The following is a 24,550-nucleotide window of genomic DNA, read 5'->3' as shown; positions in this document are numbered from 1 at the left end:
GGTTATATGGTCAGATGACGAAAAAAACAGATTTTCTTTTTTTTTTGGCAGCATGCTAAATACTGTAAACTAGCCTTAATCCTAATCTGAACCCATGGGAATCCAACCCTGCCATTTTTAACAAGAATTTAAGAAACAATTTGTGCTGTTTTCCACCAAATCTTCTGGCACTGACCCAAAAAACGTTTTACCAAACCGAGACGAGACACTTGCGAGACAGCCCGCGGTTTAGGCTCAGCACTGCTTGCTTTTGTGGTTGTAGGAATTAATAAATTAGTCTACCAAATCAGAAACTGTGGTCAACCCTCACCTGCTGGATAAAATGAAGCTATCGCCTATAAAAAACAATCCTGCTGGTGGTAAAAAGCCAAAGACATAAAGACAACCAGGTTAGTCGTTTTCCCCAGGTTTAGCGCCTCCTAGGCTAAGCTAAGTGAAAGGTAAGCCTCCGTAGTGGGATTTCAGTTTCTTGTACAGATCATGGATAATATTTATAAACACAAACTGTCAGTTTACCTTAATAAAAAAACATTACGTGAAGGTAACAGTTCAGAAAACTACTGAAAACTGCTGTATTACCCACTAACCAAAAGTATGAGTTGGCGCTGCTGTTCTGAAGAAGCTAGCTAGCCTTGGTGCTAATCTGAACCCACTGGACGTCAACCCTGCCATTTTCAAAAAGGATGCTGTGTTTGGGGCCGCAAGTGTAGATCACAGCTTTTAAGCTTTTGAAATTAATATTGTTTTCCACCAAATTCTCTTTCAATGTACAAAAAAATTTTTACCAAACCAAGATGGGACGTCTATGAGACAAACTGCGGTTTAGGCTCAGCATCACATGCTTTTATGGTTATAGGAAATAATAAATTTGCCTAATAAATCAAAAACTGTGGCCAGCCCTCCCCTACTGGATGAAATGAAGCTATCTGCTATTAAAACAATCCTGCCGGTGGTAAAAAGCCAAAGACATTTTTCAAAAGGCAGGCTAGCCGTTTTCCCAGGCTTAGCGCTTGGTAGGCTAAGCTAGGTGAAAGGTGTGCCCAATTGGAGGGATTTCAGTTTCCTGTACTGATCATGGACAATATTTCTAGAGGCAAACTGTCAGCTTGCCTTTAGAGAAAAGAGCATGTGAAGCCAACAGGATCCAGTTCTGCCCTTTTACACTGAAGCAGTACCACACCCATGGAAGCGTGCCCAGGAAAGTTTCAGACAAGTTTCCAGTGGAGCTGCGTAGGCGTGGGTGAAAATGCCGTCCAAAAAAATACTGTTGAAGAGACTGGCCTATTTAAGTTCAAACAATGACCTTTACAAATGCTCGTTTGCTAGTCCCCCATGGCAAATCGGAGTCCGATCAATGGGGGCCCGCCGTAAATTACACTGCTTCCAAGGTCCTGGTCACACCATACTCGGCATTTGAAGAGCCGTGGGTGATGAGACTGAAGCCAAATCAAAGACAGCATTAGCGGTTTGCCATAATGTTAGCAGCAGCCGAGTCAAGGTCTCACATGTTGTGCCAGCTGGAACTCAGATCTGTGCCTGATGCATCAGGTTACGAGCCTCCTATGTAACGTTGGGGAGACGGTGAGAATGCTGCGTCTTCGGAGAGAAAGCTATAGGAATTCTTCGATAAACGCAGTCCTGTAAGTTTGACTCAGCACATATTTCTTGAGAGCAGCGGCTGTGGTTATCTAACTACCTGCTCTTACATCCATACTGTACACGCCACTGTTTTCTCTCAGGAAGTCAGCTTGATGAACCAAATGGTTTCCAGATGTGCTTTTGTCAGTTCAACCATCAATAATCTAAATGTAAGGCTAGTAAAAATGCACATTTAAAAAAAATCCATTACAGGGATTGGCAAGTATTCACTTACATTAAACTTTTGACTTTGTAGAGTTAGAGCCACAGAAACATTACTACGTTTTAAATGGGATTTTTTACGAGAAGTTCCTAATGGAAGGCTAATGATACATGGTTTTCAACATTTTTAAAGGGGCAGTATTATGTTAAATTGACTATATTGAGCTTTACGTCATGTTATGATCTTAATCTGTCATCAAAAACATACCTGAAGTGCTGCTTTGACTTTTTTATGCATGGTTGAGAAATCCTTTAATCTCCCATAGCAACCGTTCAGCTGTTAAAAACACCCAGGTGGACCTAGCGCCGCCTTTGAGGCACAGCTTCTCCTCAGAGCTGTCCAGGCTTCTGCCTCACAGATCAGTGCTCCACTGAGACTTCTCCCTCAGCTCCTTCAGACTAGCCAGCAGCAATTAGCAGACACCTAGTGAAACTGTGCATCTGCTGAGCTCATCATACAAGCTACTTCTCAGTGCAACACTCATAAAAACATTGTTAAAAGGTAAGTAGAGGAGAACTAGCAGGTCTGAGAAATAGCAGGAATTTGTTAAAGAGACAGAGTCCCAATTTCAACTTCAAAACCAAATTTCCTTTAAGTCACATCAAAACGGGATATTTTGAGTGATTTTATTTTAACACATTCAACTAAATACATTTTTTCTGGTATAACTGTATTATTCTGTTTTGACAACAAGTCTTATTAATTAAGATTATTAACAGTTAGTTTTAAAAACAATATTACCAGCAACAGTTGGAACCGTTTTAGTGGAATTGAAACTACTTTAACATTTTTTTTCATACGTTTGTTAAGAAGCCAATTTTAGCTCTTATGAACTTTAAATATCTGAAAAATAAATCTGAAGTATTCACGGCCTGCCCGTATTTGCGAGTGACAGCAACAATATCGAGACACATACAAGATAGAGGTATATATCTGTTAAACAAAAATATGTTACGAAAAACTAAATAGCTAACAGAAACCAGAATGTATCATTTTACTTCTGATACCTCTTCAGTGTAGTCACAGAAAACGTTGGAGTTTGACAAAAAGAGCAAAGAACAAATGCTTTTTTAAAATAAAACAAAGTTTGGCAGTGTTTGGAATCTGTTCCTCTGATATATTTTGTGGTTATTTCGTCAATACAAGAAAAATTGCATCGGCCTGCATCGCAAACGGCGCCACTGGTGAGCAAGTATTTTGGCTGAAGAGACGTTATGATGAATAAAAAGACACTACAAGCAGACCTGTGGGCAGACTGTGTTTATTTGTCCGTCACTGCGAATGCAGACGTAACCAGACAATGCTTTGAGTTGTCTTTTTATATTTGCCTTCAAAAGCTAATGCGTGCATGTGGTCATCTGCGAAACCAGTGCTGCTGAAAATATAAATCCCCTCTGGCTTGTCTGCATCGAGCGACATTTTCCAAGCCAGCGTGTCTTTCCAAGATTGTTTATTGAAATGCTCTGTCGTTTCCATTGTGTTTCACGCGGCCCGGCCCGGTTGATGCTGAGCTCAGCCTCGCCGCGGGAACCTCGCAGGAACTGTAAACGGAGCTGCTCGCACTGGATTCCTTCAGTGCTCTTCACTCAGCAGCCCTCTTTGGAGCACAATGCCAAGAAGCCCACATTCAAAGCAATGTTCAACTATTCAGGAATGTGGATCTACGGCTGGCACTAACCTCAGATACTTTGTGGGCATAGGAGTGAGATCTTAGGGAAAGGGGGATGTCTGTGTACAATTAGGCCGAACAAAGCTGCGGTTGTTCAGCCTCACTGTGAGGAACTGGAAAGACATTTGGAGCAAAAGGTGAAAATCTTAGAAATCCCATTTTTTCTTTATGTCCGGGACTGCTGCCTGCGCTAAAGTAAACATGCATTAACTATGTTTTAGTGTCAGACTTTGCCGTGCTTAAGTTATATACATGGGTGGTCTGAAATTTGACCGGGAGGGCTACATGTTTTAGTTTCTCCCAGCAATCGTATCATATACCACGCAATGTCAACTTTTCCGGCCTCTAATTGAGCCACAGGAATTGTCAACAGTCTCCAGAGCCGCATGGATAAGTGAGTCACGTCAATTTCCTTTTCTGTCCAACCAGTTCCTGTACACAGTCCTTCCGAGTCTCCTGGACTGCAATCCTTTCAGGGAGAGTGCTGGAGACTGTGGTCGGGGCCTGGGTGGTGGCGGGATGCACGTCCCCGTGGAGATCAGTCAGGTGGTGGAGGTTCTGAACGAGAGCTGGAGGCTGCTTTTAGACTGTCAGGTCCACCCAGAGGTTTCCTCTCAGCTCATTGGCTACCTCTTCTACTTCATAAATGCATCGCTCTTCAACTCACTCATGGAGAGAGGTACCTGCAAAAAGACACACACTAATTTCTGACATCAACACATAAAACGACAACATCAAGAGACATGAACCCTAGTGACAACACATAGAAAACATCAACATCAAGATATGGAATACACCAACATTAACACATAGAAAACACCAGTGTCAACATGTAGAAAATACCAGGATTAACACACAGAAAACACCAGAATCAAAACATAGAAAAATCCAGTATCAACACATAGAAAACGAGTAGAAAATACCAGGATTAACACACAGAAAACACCAGTATCAACACACAGAAAACACCAATATCAACACATAGAAAACACCAGCATCAAAACAGAAAAATTCAGTATCAACACATAGAAAACATGTAGAAAATACCAGGATTAACACACAGAAAACACCAGTATCAATACATAGAAAACACCAGTATTAACACACAGAAATACTGTGTGTTAATACTATCAAAACATAGAAAACACCAAAATCAACACATAGAAAAGACCAGTATCAATACACAGAAAACAGAACTGTGTCTTAACCCTCCTGTTATGTTCCGGGTCAAATTGACCCGTTTTGAAATTTACAAATTAAAAAAAAAAAATAGAAGCATTTTTTTGCATGAAACGTTTTCTATTTGTCTTAATAGGTGCACTCTAGACATAAGTTGAAAATTTATTCATTTTACACATTTGTACCAAACCCTAGGTCTACTTTTTACATCGATACTGTTCGGGTCAATTTGACCCGGCAGTCAGGTTAAAGTGCAAAAAAAGATTTTAAAATGTCCAATTCTATATGTTTCCTTGCAGTTATGAACCATATTTCACCACACACACACTCACACACAAACACACGCAACCACACACACAAGCCCACTTTCTCACTATTCTCTTTACTTCACTAGGAAACTGCGAGAAAGCAGAAAGTGTTCACACAACCTTTGACGGGAATCTTTTCTGTTCCTGTGGACAAACTCCACCCACTCTGAGTGACACTCAGCAGAAGTGGAGAAAAACATAAATACTCTCTGCATGACTCATTTATCTTGATTTTAATCAGCGGGTCAATTTGACCCAGAACAGTATGTGCGTCTCAAGTTCAATTATAAAGATCACCCTTTGGTAAAAAAAAAAAGTATAATATAAAATAATTTACCAAAGGTCAACTTCAAGGAAATTATTGTTTTTTTGTGTCTAGGTTTTTTTCAGTGGACATTAAAAATCTAAATTCCATTTTTTATGTCCAAATGAGTAAATGAGCAGGTTGTCGTCATTGATCCTTAATTTCTGAGAAATAATAAAACATCATTGCACAAATATTGATTGAAATGGTTAGTATTGGAGTTAATAATCAGATACAAAAATGTTTTGGAGGAATTTTTTGGTTTCTGACACTATTGCATGATTAAACACTCCCTGGGTCAAATTGACCCACGAACATTTTTGCTGTACCCTAGAAACGAACATAACAGGAGGGTTAAAGTGCATCTGTATTCTCCTTACTGGTTTGATTTATGACTCTAAAAGGGGTAAAAAAAACAAAATGTCTCTGACCAGTTTTCTCTTCATGTGCACCCAGGCTCAGAACCAGGCTTCTTCCAGTGGTCCAGAGGAGTGCGAATGCGGGCCAATCTCGACCTGGTTCTGGACTGGGCCCACGCGGCTGGACTTGGAGAACTGGCCTTGGAGCACACACACACTCTCTCGTCAGCTATCAACCTGCTGGCTACACCAAGAAAGAATTTACTGCAGGTAATCTAATCCCTTTTAACAGGTTCTGTTAAAAGGGATTAGATTACCTCTTGTAGATTAGGCTCTTAATTTACTTTAACTGTCCTAAAACAACAACCATCTGATGGACAGTTATTGGCACAGAAGTTGTTATAGATTGTTATAGTGTAACGTTTGGCAGGGAATATCAAAACCAATGAGTTCTTGACAAAATGTTTGCAAGGAAAGTTTTAGCTCTAGTTTGATTTGAAGCAGGCGTTCTTTTTCTTTAGCTGAAAGAAAAATATAACCTAGGTCATAGCTTTAGTGTCTTCTTGATCTTTTAATCGAGTCAAGCAGTGGTTTGACATTAAATGGCCACTGGCTTGCTTGTCTTTTACTGCTATAACGATTGAAACGAAGAAAGCAGAGGAAGCTTCTCCTGTTGCAGGCAACAGTTCAACGGGATCTTGAAGGTTTCCAGACACTGATACCTCGCCAGTATTGTAACTAATTTACATACCTTTCTATGACGTCACCCACTTGAATTCGGCATGTTGGATGCCGTTATCTTTGCCTTATTAGTATAATCTAAAGACGCGAGCGCAGCAGCTGTGTTTTATGTTGGAGACCGATCGTCCATTACGTCCTGAGAACAAAACGGCCTCGACTAAGGCAGTCCCTCGGAAGTGTAGAAACATTTTTGTCCTTTTCGTGTCGTTCACGTGTAGACGCCGTGGGCGTCCTTGCGCTCCGACTACCCCATCCTGAGTCCGGCCCAGCTGCACCACCTGCTGAGTTTGTACAGCCCGGCCTCACCCTGCGCCCAAACGTGGGCTCCATCCGCACAGGATCGAGCGGCAGCCCACACAACAGGTGAAAAGTCCTCTATGGAATAATCCGGGTGGCTCTTAAATATTGTCCTTAAATACAATTTATCTGTACTTAGCTGATATCCTGGAGAGTTTTGACACCCACCATCCGCTGGAGCTTCCAGACGAAGGTTACCAGCTCCAGCTCAGACGGCCAGTGGCAGACCCAGCTCTGAGGGAGCAGCTGCAAAAACTCAAGGAGTTTATCGGCGTGCTGTCTGATTCCCGGATGAACGATGCAGACGCTAAGAAGCACCAGGTTGTAAAATATTGGTTTTCACCTTTTATATTTGGTGTTTGGTGACAGGTGATAAAACTAGCAACCACCTTATAGCGTGAACAGACTTATTCACATGGGATTTTAATTGCTTTTTCACAATTGGAAATTGTGTTTTTTTGACTTTGGGGAAATATCGACAAAGTTTTGCACCACATTTGTAATGGAAACACAGTTAATGAGGACAACCTGAAAAGTTCGATTTTGGTCTCCTGTCTGACCAGAATCTTTGTTTTTTTCCGTACTGTCTGAAAAAACAAAAACAAACCATCATCCTCCGACCACTTCCTGGTTTTCACCAGTAGTAACATCTGGCTGTTGATCATGTGACTCGTGCTGTGAAAAAAAGTGTTTCCATTGAAGATGTGTGAAAAAAATCTATTTTCATACAACTGAAAAACCACATCATCCTAGCAAAAAAATATATTATTTTGTGAAATAAAGCTGTCGTTTTTGTAAAATGTTAGGAAAACCACATTCTACTCAAATGAGGGCTTTTAAAACTGATTGACCTTGATGTCAAAACAACAACAAAAAATCCCAACAAGTTACTCCAACACTAAAAAAACAACAATTTCTCATGTTATTTTAGAGGAATTTGTGATCTCCAGTGTTTAATGCCAAGCTGAAGCTTTACTGTATTATTATACTAAACTAAGCTGTTCTGTAGGTTGGTGCCGCTCAGATGGACACCGCTCAGGTGGTCAATGACATCCTTCAAAATGTCGGCTTAGAAGCCTGTGATTCATCACCGGATGAAATGATTCTACCTCCATCACCATCATGTCTTAACTGGGATGAGCTCAGCACCGGCGTTGCACATATTGTAGCTGAAAAACTAACAAATCTGGATCTGACAGAACCCAGTGAGGTGCAGTGGTCTGCTCTGGACCCTCCCTGCCTCCTCATCCGACCTAAAACAGGAACCTTGATGAATCCTAACAGCGAAACAGTGGAATGCGAAGGTCGTGTAACACTTTCATTCTTTTTTTAATTCATGCTCTTCCACTGACTGTGTTTTGATAAATAGAACTGAACATGCTTTCAAACTTCTCCCGCAGGTGGCTTAGTGTCCGAGTGCCTGGCCGCGCTGAATGCGGACCATTTAAAATCGGACTGCGGCACCGTGAAAAGACTTGTGGAGCTAAAGGAGGAGGAAGAGGAGGCCGGGGAAGAGGAAGTGGACAGCAACGACGAGGTTTTCAGTTTGGAGCTGGAGCGGAGCGAAACGGGAATCGGCCTTGCTCTGGTGGACACGAGGGTCAGTGCAGTTAAAAAAAGCAAAAACAAAGCTGTATTAAACATGTCCGTGGAGCATTTAAACATCGGTTTGACTTTTTTATTTTCAACAAAAAATGTTCCACCTTCTATCAAAAAAGCACAGTTTTGCAGTTTCTGTTTCCATTTAATAAGAAATTAAATTAAAATTACGTGCGAATAACTTGTTTGCGCGATACGTCTTTATAAATCATGGCAGCAATGGATGTAAACAGTGACAAGATTTATTCATAACTCAGCAATCAGAGGAGACGTCTGCGTCTTTTTCAGGCGTTGGAGCGACAAGTGCCTTACACCGGGGATTATGGATTCAACAAATGATTACCTTTTTTCACAACTTTTTATGAACTGCGTGATGCTGCGAGAGCGCCGGTTGTTTAAAAAAAAACAAAAAAAAACAGGCCATCGTCCTCCCATCACTTCCTGTCATCTTCTTCGCAGTTTCCGCCAGTAGTAGTAACATCTGGTTCTTGCTCATGTGACTCGTGTGATGCAAAAAAACGTTTTTCCATTGCAGTTTTGTAAAAAAAAATCTTATTTTGATACATCTGAAAAACCACTTAATCCTAGCAAAAAATACACGTATATTATTGAAATACAGGAGTTTTTTGATGATATTTAAAAAATATATTGAGGTTTTGCAATGTATTTTTTTTATATATTGAAAAGCAGGAATTTTTTGATAACATATTGAAAAATTGTATCAAAAAATCTATTTTGATGACAAAAAAATTAATCCCTGCGCTGAATAAAAAGCTAAATCGTTTGGAAAATTGTATCCTGCTACTGCTGCAGCTAGCATACTTGACTGATTAATAAGTTGCCCACACGGTATGCCTGTAAACTGTGTTGCTGCTAAAACATTTGACAGTCAGGTTAAAAAAAAAGCTTCAAGTGTGAAATCCTGACTCCCGGCTATCATGTTCCGCGACCAGAACACGTCCATGAAGGTGAAGGGCGTCTTTATCCGCGCGGTCGTGCCAGACTCTCCCGCCGCCAAGTGTGAGAAGCTGGAGCCCGGAGACAGGATCCTGGCTGTCAACGGAGTCAGTCTGCTCGGATTGGATTACGAGAGGTTAGGAACGTTACCCAGTTTAACAAAAACACTCCATATTTCATACTACAATCTGGACGAGCGGCTTTTATTTACAGCACATGCTCTCTGCCTCTTTGCCTCTGTTAGCGGAAAGGAGCTGATCCAGTCATCAGGCGCCAGACTGAGGTTACTGGTGGCAAGATCGCACTTCATGGCTGCAGCCTTACAGAATGAATGCTGACTCTGCAGTTTAGGAACCACTGAACCACAATCTGCTCTGCACGAGACTCCCAGAGCCCGTTGAACACGGCGTGTACAGAAAATGGACTGTGAAGATGAACTGTGCTTTCAGACGGTCATTGTAAATTAGCAGCTTTTGAGTTAGAAAAATTACTGTAATAATTTCTCGTTATCTTTGAGTGGTACTTGATTTTGTTTCAAGTAGCGGAGAATTTGCTTCGAAAGTTTGAAAATTTGTTCAGACTGAATCCAGGCAAGAACACAGCACCCTTTCACAGATGTCTGAAAAGCCTTAAAGGGGCAGTGTTATGGATCTGCTAGGCACATAGTGCCATTTTACAAAACAATCAGGCGACTATGTTACTTTCAGTTGTTATAAAAATGCTATAAATATCAAATATGAAGTAAAAGAAATTTGACTTTGTAATTTAACGCCTTGAAATTGGGCTTCTGTCTCTTTAAAAATGTCTGCTTTCTGCCTTCAGGAATTTTTAACAACCTTGCTCTTCTATTAATTATTGGTTTTTACCAGCATTGCACTCAGGAGTAGCTCCTATGATGAGCTCATCAGATCCACAGTGGTTCCTAATTGCTGCTGGCTAGTCTGAAGGAGCTGGGTGGAGGAGTTGCAGGGGAAGGCTGCTCTGTGAGCCAGAAACTGCAGCTCCATTTAACCTTTACCAGAGGGTCACTAACTAAAGGTTTCTGGAAATTGATTGACTGAAATATATAAAGCACAAATAAAAACACCAAAACAGTATGGTGAAACTGGTAATTTTGTAAAAAGCATTTTTTCCTAATGTAGATTTTTTTCCTCCCCCTATGAATAAGTCAAATCAAATCCTGGATTCCCCCCCCCCACATTTCTCAGTGTGAGATTATACAATAAAGTATCATCTTCACCTGGACCAATCAACAGATCTCAGTGGTTAATTGGGCTGCTAAGTTAAAGATGTGGCGAGGTTTCCTCACCTTTGGACTTCCGTCGCTAGTTTTTATATTTCCTTGCACTCTAGCCAACAATATCCTGTTGAGAGCATGATGTACTTTATTTAACAATTCAAAAGTGTGCTGAGCAAAATCACTTCCTGTCTGCATCAGCATAGCACAAAATGAAACTGAGGTCAGCTGAGGTTAACCCTCAACAGATCTTGTTCCGCTTCACCCACATAGCTGCAACAGGGCGGCTCTTCCGCTGGTCTTTTGCTCCACCTAGTGGCTGTGACCAAGAATGGCCACACAACTTTTCATTTGCTTTCATTTGAAACTATTATCTCAATCAGATAATCGGCTATTCAGACAGCTGTAATCCACATATTTTGTGTGACTTTTGATTTGTGAGAAATAAACAAACCTCAAAGGGGATGAATCTCTGCCACATGACTTACTCCGGCTCAGATATCAAAAGAGCAAGAAGGGTACTGTTGCCCGGATAACAAGTTTTTGTGCACTCTGCTCTAGTTTCCTGTAATTTACCACAAGAAACTTTGAGATTAACTGAATTTATCTCATTTAGTGCCTTTACATCCAAACTAAAATCCGATTCAATGACATGTACTTGTTCTTGATAGCTTGTCATTTTCTTTTTGCCGAGTAACTTTTTGTGTTGTACTTGTTGCTGCCTCTTGGCCAGGTTTTTAATCTCAATGGGATTTTATTCTGGTACATGAAATGTTTAATAAAAAATTTAAAAAGTATGTCCAAGAGAGAGTAATACGTCTTCTTCCAGTTGAGAACAATGGCTTCAGACGTCAGAGAGCTAACTCTCACTCCTGGCGCTCCGTTGTTACAGTGAAGAGCTCCAGTGAATGCCAAAGGTCATGACACGAAGATGTCAACAGAATTACATCATCTTCATAAAGCAATGATGAGACTCAGGTTTCTACTATACCTAGCCCACCTGCTCAAGGTGTCATTGTACCTGTTAGCGCACAGCAAGCTAGGTCAAAGAAATCTGGTAAGGTTGCAGAGACACCTATAGGACTCTAGTGGCATCAGAATTTAGCAGTTGTGGGATTTCTCTCTTGTCTCTGGCAAAAGACCGTCTAGCGCAGGACGATTGTATTTACCCAGAATGCTCTATTCTTTAGTCTGCTTCCTGCTTTTAGAGCGATCTGTTTGCATTCAAACAGAGACTTGGGTTTGTAGGCAGACCAGAGTTTAATGTTTGGTCCACGTCGGAGTTCAATTGCACATTCATAACTCTCCAAATGAATCAGACTTTCTAGACGAACGAACAAGAGTTTGATTAAAGCGGACAAAGCAGGGAAGGTGTTGTGATTATTTGTTAGCGATCGTCTTCAAGTTGCTGGTGCAGTGATGCGTCAGCTGAACGGTGAAAGATTTTATTCTGAACTGCCGCCCGTATCACGACAACCAAATCGCGAGGAATCGTGACCCAATCAATAAAGAACCCCGCTACCCCCAACTCTCACAACACAACATCTTATATTGTCCTCTGAACACACATTTGGGTCTCATAACGTTTTCATTGTCTTCATTGTCCCTATTTTTCTCCAGGCATATTTTCCTTCTGGTCTCGTGATATCTGCCTCTCCATAGGATGCTGGAATTAATACCTTTTATGGTTTGATGATACCATAAAATGGACTCTCAGTCTACTGGAATCCATACATCGGTCAGTCTCATGTGAGACATTCATTAGGGATGTGAGAGGCCTGGGTGCCATGAGTGTTAATGCATCCTAGATGTAAACTGGTACCTCATGGCCCTATTATTCCCTTCCATGCCAATGGGAAGAGAATTGGTATTAAAAATTAAGGATGAAACGTTCACCAGAAGTGAACTAAGTTGTGGTGTACTTACCCTTCTCTGAGCATCCTTGTGAAAGCTCTGTTTGACCAAAGAAGGTCATCCTGTTGGCTGGATATACACTCTGAGAGTTTGTTGCTAAGACGGACGATAAACAGCCGCACACAATGCTAAACACAGACTGATCCAGATAACTGTGGCTAAAATAACCAGGCAAGTTTTAATAGTCTGCATTATTAGCCAGTTGTTTGAACCCTTAGAAAGTAAGTAGCCAAAGATTTGTCTGCCTCTTTATGAAAAATGACGTCTTTTGTCATTCTGTCAATTATTGAAGATAAATGTGGCTTAGTCAGCACATTTAAGGGTTACTCAATTGACTGAAGAGTATTTTGTATATCGCTGCTAGTGCATAAAAGGAAGCGAACTGGATGTCCAGACATGACTGCAATGGAATGTAAAGCAGAATGTGAGGCTCAGGGTTCTTAGTGTAAATCAGTGCACTCACGTTGCAACCACAAACTTAAATGTTGTCACTTCCTAAAGTAAAAGATCTTTGTCATTTTTTTTTTTTTTTTGCCAAATGAGAAACGGCTTAGTTTGCTTATGGTTTGGGCCGTCTATGACTTCCACAAACAGTCTTAAAGTCACATTCAGGGAAGTGTTTGTAAGATGAAATGTGAAATACCTCAGAGGGTGAGAGTACTTTTGTAAAGCGCTGTAAACATACAAAACATCTACGATTCATTTTCACACATATATGGTTAAAAGATACGGAGTTGAAAACTGTGAGCACACACCTATGTTTTGTTATGTTTCCGTCGCCTCTTCCGCCTCCGGAAGAGGCGACGGCTTATAGTCCCAACCTACTCATTAGTATCAGCAAAGTTCAGACAAAGTCCAGCAGTGTTCAGCTCGGAGCTGCCCGAACCGAACCGCACACACTTAGCTCCGTTCACTCTGCTCGGAACCATGACTGAAGCGGACCTCTACACTCTGTACAAGGGCGTGTATGTACCTACTGCGGTACACACTCCGGAGAGCCTCAAGTACTACGAGGAGTTTACATTTCGACCTGACGACGTTGTCATCGTAACGTATCCCAAGTCAGGTGAGCGTCCCGCCGTCATAAGCGTCATGAACAGAGGAGGGGGTATTTTAAAGCTTTTTTTTTTTAAATTCAGACTGCTAGATAAATGCGTAAATAGTGAGAGGTTTCGATAATTTATACAAAACTGACCAAGAATTGGACTTTACGCTCAAGCCAAGGGTTATCTGGAGGGAGCGTTTCAATATAGCTCTACCATCACCGCAAGACATCTGGAAAAATGACAATTAAAAAAGAGAGAAAGAGATAAAGAGTTCCTTAAAGGCACGAAATCACGGTGTGCCAAATGACAGCACTTTTAAAACGTGTTGAAACACAAACTGTATCTTTTCTACACAAATACACACACACGCAGTAAGTCTGTATTCACAGGGACTTTGCAAGGGCCGCAGTCCTGCAACTTTTAGATGTGCCTCTGCTGCACCACACCTGACTAGAATAATTAGGTCATTAGCAGGACTTTGGAGAACTGATCTACACAAGCAGGAGGCAATTAAGCCATTTCATTCCAGCGTTTTGTACCTGTGGCACATCTTAAAACTGCAGGACAGCGGCCCTCGAGGACTGGAGTTTGAGACCCCCGACTCTGTCTAACATCGACCCTTACCCTAAACATAGCCATCACCAGGTTAAGTTGTCTAGCCCTCAACTTAACCTAAATTCAACTCAAACTAACCCAAAAACTCCACCTCTTCATAAAGAGCAGTCTGTCCTCACAACTAGCATCTGTTAAAAAAAAGTCCTTAAACTGTATCTAAAACAAGGCCACACACACACACACACACACACACAAATAATTGTCTTGACTCTGAATGACCATCAAATACATTTTAACATCATTTAAAGGTAATCTAATTAAATATAAAATGTAATTCTGAGTGTTGTACATCACCGTACTAGAGTTTTTGGCCAGAATTGTTTTAATTTGAGCTAATTTTATTTTTAAAACATGAACGTCAACCTCAGTCAGATTTAGGTCCAGGTTTTGACTTGGTCACCCCAAGGTTAATTAATTAATATGGGGGTTGTTTGTTTGTTTGTTGAGTATTTGAGCCATTCTAATGTGAACTTATTGGTTTGTTTCTGGATCATAATCCTGCCTCATTACTCGAGTGTGTTTGTTCTCAAAGTAATGTTTTTTGTGCAAGAGAACAAATAAAAAGAAGTTTTTAATGGATCATCCACATTTCTCCGTTGGGGGATCGTGGCTCTCGCTGTAATTTTGCTTGAGTCCCGAAGCCGTAGAAATTACTTTGCAAGCCTCTCAAAAGCGATCGACGCCGATGGCTTTGCTTGGCATCTGTTCTTGCTTTTCGAGATTATTGGCACTACTACGTATTGCCAATCCGGTTGGGTGCTAGGGCAGTCATTCCTCCAGCGGCCCGTCATGTTTTTTAGTTTAAAAATTTTATAAAGTTGGCAGGAAATTTGAAAATATCACTTGATAATCTTCCAATCTGTTATTAAAAGATTTTAAGATTAATACCTGAACACCAACTATAAAATCTTTAAAAAAATGCATTTAAAAAGCATGTTTTAAAAAATCCTTTAAAAAATAAGCAGTGCTTAGCCTGGTGGGGCACAAGTAAAGCCTGGTGGTCTGCCAGGCTTATAATACCCTGGGGGGAAACCCTGTATTGCCAAACAGGTTTCCATTTGGATGAGTTCTACTGATTTCTATTTCATTTATTCAGTGTTTCTATGACCACTTATCTTGAATACCATTTTCACTGTTCCCCTCAACTTGCAGCTGGGAAGCCATTAACTGTGTCTGTTTATTTTTCAAGTTCCAGTTTCGTAAGCGGAAGCTACCATGATTCCAGAGGACAGAAGGTTTCTTCTTTCACAACCGTTATATAGTACAGTTATTCCTTTGGGTTTTCTTAGCTTTTAGGAACAGGACAGTACAACAGGGCTTTTTGAGAGCTTTATCTGTTTCTTTCAATACTCTGTTCAGCCCTCCGTCTCCTTTTTCTCTGCTCTTTTTGTCTCCCCATGTAAGATCTCACAGTATGCAACCAGATATCGGTTCTTTGTAAAGCTAAAAGTGTTCCCAACATATTGGTCCTGAGATTATTCATTTGCTTAAAAAAAAAAACCCCAGTAATCTTCATTGTCATAAACTCCAATGAGATATATCTATGTATATATATATATATATATATATATATATATATATATATATATAATGACAGTAATAATTTACGTAAATTGGGATATTTTTAACATCTAAACATTTTTAGAAAACTATATTTTCACTTCTTGTTTTCGAAAGGCTGCCTTTGTGGATAAATCGTTGTAAAATCTCTAAAAACAAGCCAAACGCTGCAGTGACAGGCCTGCAAGGTGGTGGTGTAACACTGCAGCAGCAAGACACCAAATACAGACGAGGTATGGGGGGAAGTACACATTTGAAATTGAGGCTGTGATATTGTTTGTTTGTTTTTTTTCCTTTTTAAACAGAAAAATGCAAACAAGGCATTTTGAATGGGTATTTTTATGTGGAACCAATTTCTTTTAAAAAAAACAAACGGTGTTTTTAGTCAGTTTCTATGTAGACACAAGGCTTGAAACCATGAAAAAAACAAACAAACTAGGACTTAACTTTCCATAAACTTTGATCTACATCGGCTAGCTTTTAGGCTGTGTTTCCATTGTTGTTGCGTCTGAAACCTTGACCACATTATCATTATCTCAGTTTGTTTCACAGCGATTATGGTTTAAGAGCTACAGGGTAAATTTTAAATGAACTGCGCTGATCCTGACTTTTGGAAAGAAAAAGGAAAAGAGTTTGGATCACGATTAGAATCCAATTGAAATTAATAATTTTTATTTTTTATTTTGCATTTTTCATTGCTGCTACGCTCTGGACTTGAACTAAAATCTATTCAGTTTGTCATAATTTACAAATCTATCATAAGAAAAGCTGAAAGGGGAAGTCTTCTTCCTTTAATTCAAGCCATCCAAGTTTGATGGATTTCATCAGCGTACTTTAATGAAACCTCTGTGAAACATTGTGACATTCAGCACGGTTGTCCTGGCTTTAAATATTTGATAATAGTAATGAAATTTTTAAAAAAAGGCTGCTACCTTGTTTTCTTTGTGTAGGGACAACTTGGATGCAGGAAATTCTTCCCCTGATTGTAAGTGGAGGGGATCCAGCCTCCGTTGAGACGCTGCCTAACTGGGACCGCGTTCCCTGGCTGGAGGAGACCCGGGCCTCCATCCTGAAGCTCGAAGAGCGGCCGTCTCCTCGCTTGTTCACCACGCACTTCCACTACAGCATGATGCCGCCGTCCTTCTTTCAAGTAAAACCAAAGGTAAGCCTGCCCCTAAGTCTGTGGTTGGGATCTCTGCTCTACTGTTACTTTATCAAGCTAATGAAATCCTCTCTCTGTGTGTTATCAAAAGCATATATTTTTCCCTTCTTTAGCATCGGCTAATACCGGAAACAGTGCTCCAGTTGACTTAAAACAAACATAAATGTACTGAATTACAAAATCCGTTGGTAACTCTGACATAACTCAAAGATGTAAAAATAAACCGCAACAAACGTTGTTTCAAATGGTTCAGAAGCTTCGATCGATTAGAAATTCTAAATGAAATAAATAATAAAAGTATAATGTCGCTCAGAGCACAAAACATAGAATTAGACTGAATAGATCCGTCCTTATGGGCGCATTGTCACCGATAACCAATCTAGGATGTTTCTCGATATCGGGACTGATACAGATACTAATATCAGATCGGTGCATCGCAACTTTTGATATGAGCTTGTGATCAAAGTTTTTAAATTATTTAAAAATTTTGATCGCATCATTTTGAAGAAAAAGATTTTAAAAATTTAGTACAACTTATTGAGCAATTCAAAAAGATATGATCTGTTCCTATACTCTGTGAATTTTTAAAATGTTTTAAGCCATCTTATTCCAGTTTGTACATGTTAAAATAATTGTTAAAAAATGTGAGGAAGTTTTACTTCTGAACATTTTGGGTTAGTAGAAATGTCTAATTTTGTCATTTTGAAATGACAAACAAATAAACATACAAACCAGAGGGTTTTGCTATGAAACTCTATACTCTGTACTTTGGAGACACATTGTAAATAACGCACAGAGTTTATGTGAGACAGGTTGGAATACATTTTCTGACAAGTTTCCAAACTGACCATCACTGCAGGTGGTCTATGTCATGAGGAACCCCAAAGATGTGTTCACGTCTGCCTTTCACTATTACAACAGCGCCTCGTTCTTGGTGAAACCGGGTCCGCAGAGCGAGTTCCTCCAGAAGTTCCTCACGGGAAAAGGTCACCGTCTCTACGTAGCTTTATCCTGCATGCACTGTTAAAGTGTTACAGAGTATAAATCTAATCCCATCTGTGTTTGAAAACTGATTCACAAAGAGAAAAAAATGTGTGAATCTGTTCTTTTTTTCAGTTATTTTTGGCTCCTGGTTTGACCATGTGAAAGGCTGGCTGAATGCTAAAGAGAAACTGCAGATCATGTACATCTCCTACGAGGAGATGATGAAGGTGACAGCAAAGTGCTTTTTTCTTTTGTTGTTGTTTTTGGTTTTTGAATAGCGAGTCTTGCCATGAAACTCTCTGTGAACATGAACCGATCTCTAAGATGGAACTGCGCTGTGGCTTCCTGTGCAGCAGGACCTGAACGACGCTGTGAGCAGGATCGCTCAGTTCCTGGGGAAGCCTTTGGAGCTCGATGTTCTGGAGAAGATAGCCGACAAGTGTTTATTCAAAAACATGAAGAATAACCCTATGTCCAACTACTCGGTGGTGCCCCAGGAATTCATGGACCAAACAAAGAGTCAGTTCCTTCGTAAAGGTGAGTCTTTGTAATTAGCACAGCCCCCTAGTGGTGGAACTGCACTGAACCCCATTGAAAATCTCATGGCTATCCCACCAAATGTTAATTTCTGAACTCTTCCGGAGTGAAAAACATTAGTATTGTTGTTTCTAAATGAGTATCATCTTGTTTTCTTTGCATTATTTCAGATCTGAAAGTATTGCTTTGGTCATTAATTTGACCATTTCTCATTTTCTGCAAATATTAAATTTTTGCTTGGAATTTCAGAGACCTGTTGTCAGTAGTTCATAGAATAAAAGACAATGTTCATTTTACTCAAACATATATCTATAAAAAGTAAAATCAGAGAAACTGATCATTCATGTTTCCCAGAGCTGCATTTCTAGCAGCATTCAGATTGACGTTGTAATTCTTACCCTGGATCTAATCCACATCGGTTCTCTGATGTGCACCAGCATGTGTAAGCACATTCCTCCCAACATAAGGCGTCATCAGAGGAATCTTCTTGTTATGCGGCAATTGTGCAAGTCTCATTTTTACCCAGATATTCATTCCATGTTTTACGATGGAGAGTTTAACTAACTTATTGAAGAAGTCAAAAGGTTACTCTATAGTTACAGGAGATACAACTATTGTCTTCAAACATGGAGGAGGATAATCTGGAGAAATTTGACCACTGATTTAGTAGGATTTGCATATATCAGCAGACGTTTTGTACTGATATAAAAAGCAGGTGTTACAAACTGGAAACTGTTGCCCAAGAAACCATTTTGTCTTATGATAAACTTTATGCTTACAAACAACAACTATGGCCGTCTCGATGGTATTGCTGTTTGTGTCTTTGCCTCTCTGCATCTAAACAGTGAGTACTGTACAGTTTCTAAAATATAAGCTAAAGAGTGACTAATAATCTAGAGTCTCTGGATTCCAAGTTTGTCCTAATTCTTTTTCTGGGTTAAAAGTGAGTACTCCACAGTTTCTAACAAAATAAAATAAAAAAGAGGAAAGGACACATTAGGGCAAATGGCAACATTCAGACAAAACAAAGGGCCCAGGAAAGGAAACCACGTTGCTCAGCCTCCCGGCAGAAGTCCGATGAGATGTTATAGAGGAATGTCCTTGGGAGCGCTCAGCTCCACAGCTGCATGGATTACAGGAGCAGGTGAGGTGGGAGCGTTATGTTTACATATCCTCCAGGAGATTAGAAATATGTAGCCCTTCCAAGGCAACACAGGGAAAGCCAATTCAGATACAGAATGTTTTAGGTCTGGTAGATTATACATTTCAATCTTCCCTAAAGTCTCTCCGATACATCTCAGTTTCCAATAATCCAAATTAGTTTGGTCGTTCCACTGAACAGAAATTAGCAACTTCTCCAAGATCGATTTCATCCCGTTAGTGAGTTTTGAGTCCTCAGCTGGATGCGAGTCTCAGCGAGGCTCGCATCCAACTTGCGTCTCTGTCCACACCAACAGTCTGAGTGTTCGCTAGTTCGGCCAAGTCTGTCACAAATTTGTCGATAAGCCAGGAATCTGCAAGCTCCAAACAGCAGAAATCCTGTTATGAATAAATCCAGGGTGTGTCCCCGCAGGACAAGAGGGCTCTTCTGTGCCTAGTCTTCTTGTTGAGAAAATTGGATCAATTGTATTGAGAGACCAGTTGACCAGATCCATAATTTGTAGACTTGGAGGATGTGCAAAGAAAGGCTCCAAAAATATAGAAAAAGACAGGACAAAAACAGAGCAAGCATGGGCAGAGGAAAAAAGCGTCCGCCTTCACCGAGAGCAAGAGAGGAAAAAACCCTGGAAATTGGACACATTAGTGACTTTAGAAATAAAAGTCAAGAAGACTTAAAGTTATGTTACATTTGTGCACAAATTGCTTTCCATAACCGATGAGATAAATTCAGCATTTTCCTTTAAAAAGAAAAAGGTTCTACGTCTCTTGTGTTTTATTTCAGGGGTCGCTGGAGACTGGAGGAACCTGCTTACACCAGATGAGGCACAGCACTTTGACAACGTGTTCAAAGAAAAAATGAAAGATGTGAACTATGAATTCAACTGGGATTAAGCCAGTTTAGTGCAATTGCTTTTACCGTTTCATAAAAAGAATTAACTAGTATGTCAGACCAGTGACTGAAAAAAATCAATACTGTATTGAGAGCAGTTCAAACTTTGACCTTTTCTTCTGTGACTTAACGAAGTTTCAAAAACAAAAAAAAAACAAATGCTCAACGTTGTGATCCATTTTGCCTAGGAAGTCAGAGCTTACCAGGTAAGTGGAACTGGGAAAATACCTAAAACCGAAATTTCTACTGGTTTTGCAGTAGAAATTTGGAAAACCAGTGAGGATAGCAAAGTGTTGTCTTCAATAACCAAGCTAACTATGTTTAGTGACGTAAGCCAAGAATAAAAAAATCTGTAGCATTTAATACATTTAAAATATCATGGAAACACTTTAACTACTATAGTTTGTCAGCAGCTAAACTGATAACTGATTGAGTCAAATGGAAACTGTCAAAAGAACAAATAGTTTTAAATCTTTACCGTGAAGATTGATTAGCTTAGGGAAAATGTACGCAATTGACATGCGTTACTGTAGCACAAATAAACATTTTTAGCATTAGTTGTTTTTAAATGGCTTAAATTAACTAAAACGGTTAATAACCCAGCAGTGAACTTTTCACCTTGATTTAGCGCTTAGCTTTTCACCATGACATAGCGGTTAGCTTTTCACCATGACATAGCGGTTAGCTTTTCCCCATGACATAGCGGTTAGCTTTTCCCCGTGACATAGCGGTTAGCTTTTCCCCGTGACATAGCGGTTAGCTTTTCACTGTGACATAGCGGTTAGCTTTTCACTGTGACATAGCGGTTAGCTTTTCACTGTGACATAGCGCTTAGCTTTTCACTGTGACATAGCGGTTAGCTTTTCCCCGTGACATAGCGGTTAGCTTTTCACTGTGACATAGCGGTTAGCTTTTCACTGTGACATAGCGGTTAGCTTTTCACTGTGACATAGCGCTTAGCTTTTCACTGTGACATAGCTGTTAGCTTTTCCCCGTGACATAGCTGTTAGCTTTTCCCCGTCACATAGCGGTTAGCTTTTCCCCGTCACATAGCGGTTAGCTTTTCCCCGTGACATAGCGCTTAGCTTTTCCCCGTGACATAGCGCTTAGCTTTTCACTGTGACATAGCGCTTAGCTTTTCCCCGTGACATAGCGGTTAGCTTTTCCCCGTGACATAGCGGTTAGCTTTTCACTGTGACATAGCGGTTAGCTTTTCCCCGTGACATAGCGCTTAGCTTTTCCCCGTGACATAGCGCTTAGCTTTTCACTGTGACATAGCGCTTAGCTTTTCCCCGTGACATAGCGGTTAGCTTTTCCCCGTGACATAGCGGTTAGCTTTTCACTGTGACATAGCGGTTAGCTTTTCACTGTGACATAGCGGTTAGCTTTTCACCGCTCTAAAATATTCTACAAACGCACTGCCGTACATAATTCGTCTGGCACAGGCAACAGAACTGTTACTGAGAGTTGCTGCAGACAACCTCAGTTGAAAAAATTTGAGCTATCCCTTTAAGCCGGACTAGAAGTTTTTTAAAGTGCTAGGTTTGCTTTTATAGCTCAGTCGGCTCTGTCATTGCGTGGTGGTTCACTTTGCCCTCAAAAGCTGCATGCTTTTTACTGACTGACTCACTGAGGGAAGGTTTGATGTAATAGCATTCCTCACAGCACATTACTGATATGTTGCAAGGCATGTGAGATTGACCTTTTTTGGAATAATGTTGCCCTTTAGAGAATGAAGAAGACATGTTGAGTTGTAGTAGTTCTGTGTTAAAGCTTGAGGGACATCTGAAAACCTCAGCCATGGTAAAGTTCAGATGACGGAGAAAGGCGTACATAGCACGCCTTCATTGCACATATGGAGAAGCACCATAAGTTTTCTATGCAACTTGTATTCAACAAAAATACCAGGCATGTTAAATCCTGAGCAGCTGAAATCCCATAAAAACCTGCAGCTACTACTGCTTTTCATAAGCACTTACATGATGTAATTAAAAGAATGTATCTAAGAACATTAATAATGTTTCACCCAAACAAATATTTGTTGATCTTCTTACAAACTCTTATAAAAACTATTTAACTCATAGTCCTGTGTCCTTTCATTATGCTTTTTTTTTTTCAACCCCTCCAGGGGGTCTTTTGTGGGCTCTAGTGTCCCTTATGTGACAGTGGGCAGACAGGAAATGGGGAGGTAGAGGGGGGAAGACATGCGGCAAATGTCGTCGGGTCCGGGAGTCGAACCCGCGACGGCCGCGTCAAGGACTCAAGGCCTCCAAATACGGGTCGCGCTAACCGCTACGCCACCACGGCACGCCCCTTCATTATGCTTTTTTGTGTAATACTGTAGAAAGTTGTACGAAACAAAAACTTTCACACTCTGTGTCTCCAGTTTTGAGTTGGAGTTTGTTGAACATAGAGAAATAGATATTTTCAAAATATACCGATTTCGAAAAGCACCAAATGTTAGGTAGCTGTAAATGTTGCGTCTCACACAGCAAAGACAAGAGTTGGCTTTGCTGTCAATAAGTTCTCTTGTCAATAAGTTTGAGTGTTTAAGTAGTCTTTTCATCTCAACTTGTACACAAACATGTTAATTTTTGTTCCTTTATCATTTTTTTAGGTACTCAGTGGTTTTTAGGACAAACCCTGGCAATTTCATGCAAAAATGAAAAAATAATAACTAACTAATATTCTCCCTTTAGGGACAGGATATAGTTGTCTCCTGTGTAAATTGTGTGGCCAAATAGTTATAAGCACAAATGTACAGCATACTTTATTTTTCTTTTACTATAAAACTGGAAGTAAGTGGTTTCAAAAGTAAAAGCTCATATTAACTTGTAACTTCAGGAAACTTTTTCATACAATTAAGTATAGCTGATATATAGACCTGGATGTTTTTGTTAGATAAAGACGATACTGAAGTAAGGAATACCTGACCATGGGTTCCTGTGACGATGTCTAATGGTGCGTTCGCACCAAACGTGTTTTGAGCCTCCAAACACATTCATAGTCTGTGGAGCGTCGGACTCGTTGAACGCTTCATACGCTCAAAACGGTTCAAATTGCGTCATGCTAGACTCTCAAAACATGCCGCAACAATCCTCAACGCGTCTCCACATAGACTTTGACGGTAAACCAGACACGCCTGATGCCCAAAACCCGTTTGGCGTGAACGCACCATTACATTAACTCTCTGTACTCTCCATTTTTCCCTTAAGAATTACTGTTTGCTTCCTTTTTCTCCTCTCATCATCTCCATTGGCCTCAAAAGATGGCTGCCCATTCTGAGCTGTTGCGTTCTCGTTAAATCTGAGTCGTTCCTTTCCACTGTCGCCGCATGCTTGCAGAAGAGGACGGATTGCTGACATCAGCTCTGTGTTCAAGGTTTGGCAAAATATGACCTACTGATCATTTGAGTGTATTGTTCTATTACTGAGAACTGATACAAATATAAATTTGGACCTCGCCACATTTCATATGATTGTCTTGTTTACCACCTTGAGAATAAATACCTGCCTGGGTATGATTTGATGACTCGGGCTGCACGAATTTACAGGATCACTTCGGTCAGTGACGCTTCTTTCATTAAAAAAAAAAACGTGTTAGTAACTTCCTGTCTTGACATTTTTACATGATGAGTTAGAAGGAAATTCTCCAAAGCCGAGTCAAGGGACGTTTACGGTCAATTCGGCATACGCCACGCACATGAATATGGATTAATAATTTGGGGTTAGCAGAGTTGGACAATATGTTGTAAGAGCTGTCATTACAAGTGCTTAAAAGAAGAAGAAAAAACCCACAAGGTTCCCGTGAAACCATTTCCATCTTATGTCTCATTTTGTCCATTGTGAGAAACTATAGAGAAACTGACAGCTTTAAAATACTGAAAGTAAAGATTAACAGTGGCAGAACAGTCAGTATGTCTGTTGTCACAAAGTTAGTTAGGATGTTCTAGTCTTACAAACAAGAAGTGGCATGTCGTAATTTGAAGGTTGTGAAATGTCTGTGCAGACTCTGCTAATGTCTTCTGAAGACTTAGAGCTCATCTTCCTCACATAACAGAGATCTTAAGCATAACAAACGGCATACTTTAGACATAAATCATAGAACAGAAAGCAAAAAAAAAAAAAAAATTATTGTACCGGCGCGTTGTCTACTCATGTCAATCTCCTGG

The 24,550-nt window shown here is 40.3% G+C and overlaps 2 protein-coding genes across 3 annotated transcripts in view; both read left to right on the top strand.

Moving 5' to 3' along the window:
* The window catches only part of LOC102233200 (ras-associating and dilute domain-containing protein-like), a 28,605-nt gene extending 18,643 nt beyond the window's left edge, over positions 1-9,962 (top strand). The window contains exons 11-18 of the mRNA XM_023340463.1: positions 3,960-4,209; positions 5,778-5,950; positions 6,640-6,784; positions 6,858-7,039; positions 7,728-8,022; positions 8,119-8,318; positions 9,271-9,410; positions 9,519-9,962. Coding sequence (XP_023196231.1) covers positions 3,960-4,209; positions 5,778-5,950; positions 6,640-6,784; positions 6,858-7,039; positions 7,728-8,022; positions 8,119-8,318; positions 9,271-9,410; positions 9,519-9,612 — 1,479 coding nt within the window. The 3' untranslated portion in view covers positions 9,613-9,962. The remainder of the gene's footprint in view (positions 1-3,959; positions 4,210-5,777; positions 5,951-6,639; positions 6,785-6,857; positions 7,040-7,727; positions 8,023-8,118; positions 8,319-9,270; positions 9,411-9,518) is intronic.
* Positions 9,963-13,244: 3,282 nt separating this feature from the next.
* Positions 13,245-20,534, top strand: LOC102227112 (sulfotransferase family cytosolic 2B member 1-like). 2 transcript variants are annotated; one of them, XM_005811174.2, is made up of 6 exons: positions 13,245-13,491; positions 16,597-16,808; positions 17,668-17,794; positions 17,925-18,019; positions 18,149-18,329; positions 20,272-20,534. In XM_005811174.2, exons 1-6 carry the CDS (start codon positions 13,353-13,355, stop codon positions 20,379-20,381), a joined length of 864 nt encoding a protein of 287 aa, XP_005811231.1. In that variant the 5' UTR covers positions 13,245-13,352; the 3' UTR covers positions 20,382-20,534. The 2 variants fall into 2 exon arrangements, with proteins under 2 accessions (XP_005811231.1, XP_023197262.1); XM_023341494.1 differs by having other exon boundaries at positions 18,146-18,329.
* Positions 20,535-24,550: the final 4,016 nt, after the last annotated feature.

Source organism: Xiphophorus maculatus, chromosome 10 (assembly GCF_002775205.1).
Source record: "Xiphophorus maculatus strain JP 163 A chromosome 10, X_maculatus-5.0-male, whole genome shotgun sequence".
NCBI classification, from domain to species: domain Eukaryota; kingdom Metazoa; phylum Chordata; class Actinopteri; order Cyprinodontiformes; family Poeciliidae; genus Xiphophorus; species Xiphophorus maculatus.
Note: the sequence above shows the minus strand (reverse complement) of the source record. Positions and strands in the feature narration are given on the sequence as shown.

What these genes read in the sequence shown, in the direction of transcription:
- LOC102227112 (XM_023341494.1), top strand. Translation starts at nt 13,353, where the DNA reads ATGACTGAAGCGGACCTCTACACTCTGTACAAGGGCGTGTATGTACCT. An exon ending in TCTTTCAAGTAAAACCAAAG is followed by an intron (nt 16,809 to 17,667) that starts GTAAGCCTGCCC and finishes CCATCACTGCAG; the next exon opens with GTGGTCTATGTCATGAGGAA. An exon ending in GAAGTTCCTCACGGGAAAAG is followed by an intron (nt 17,795 to 17,924) that starts GTCACCGTCTCT and finishes TCTTTTTTTCAG; the next exon opens with TTATTTTTGGCTCCTGGTTT.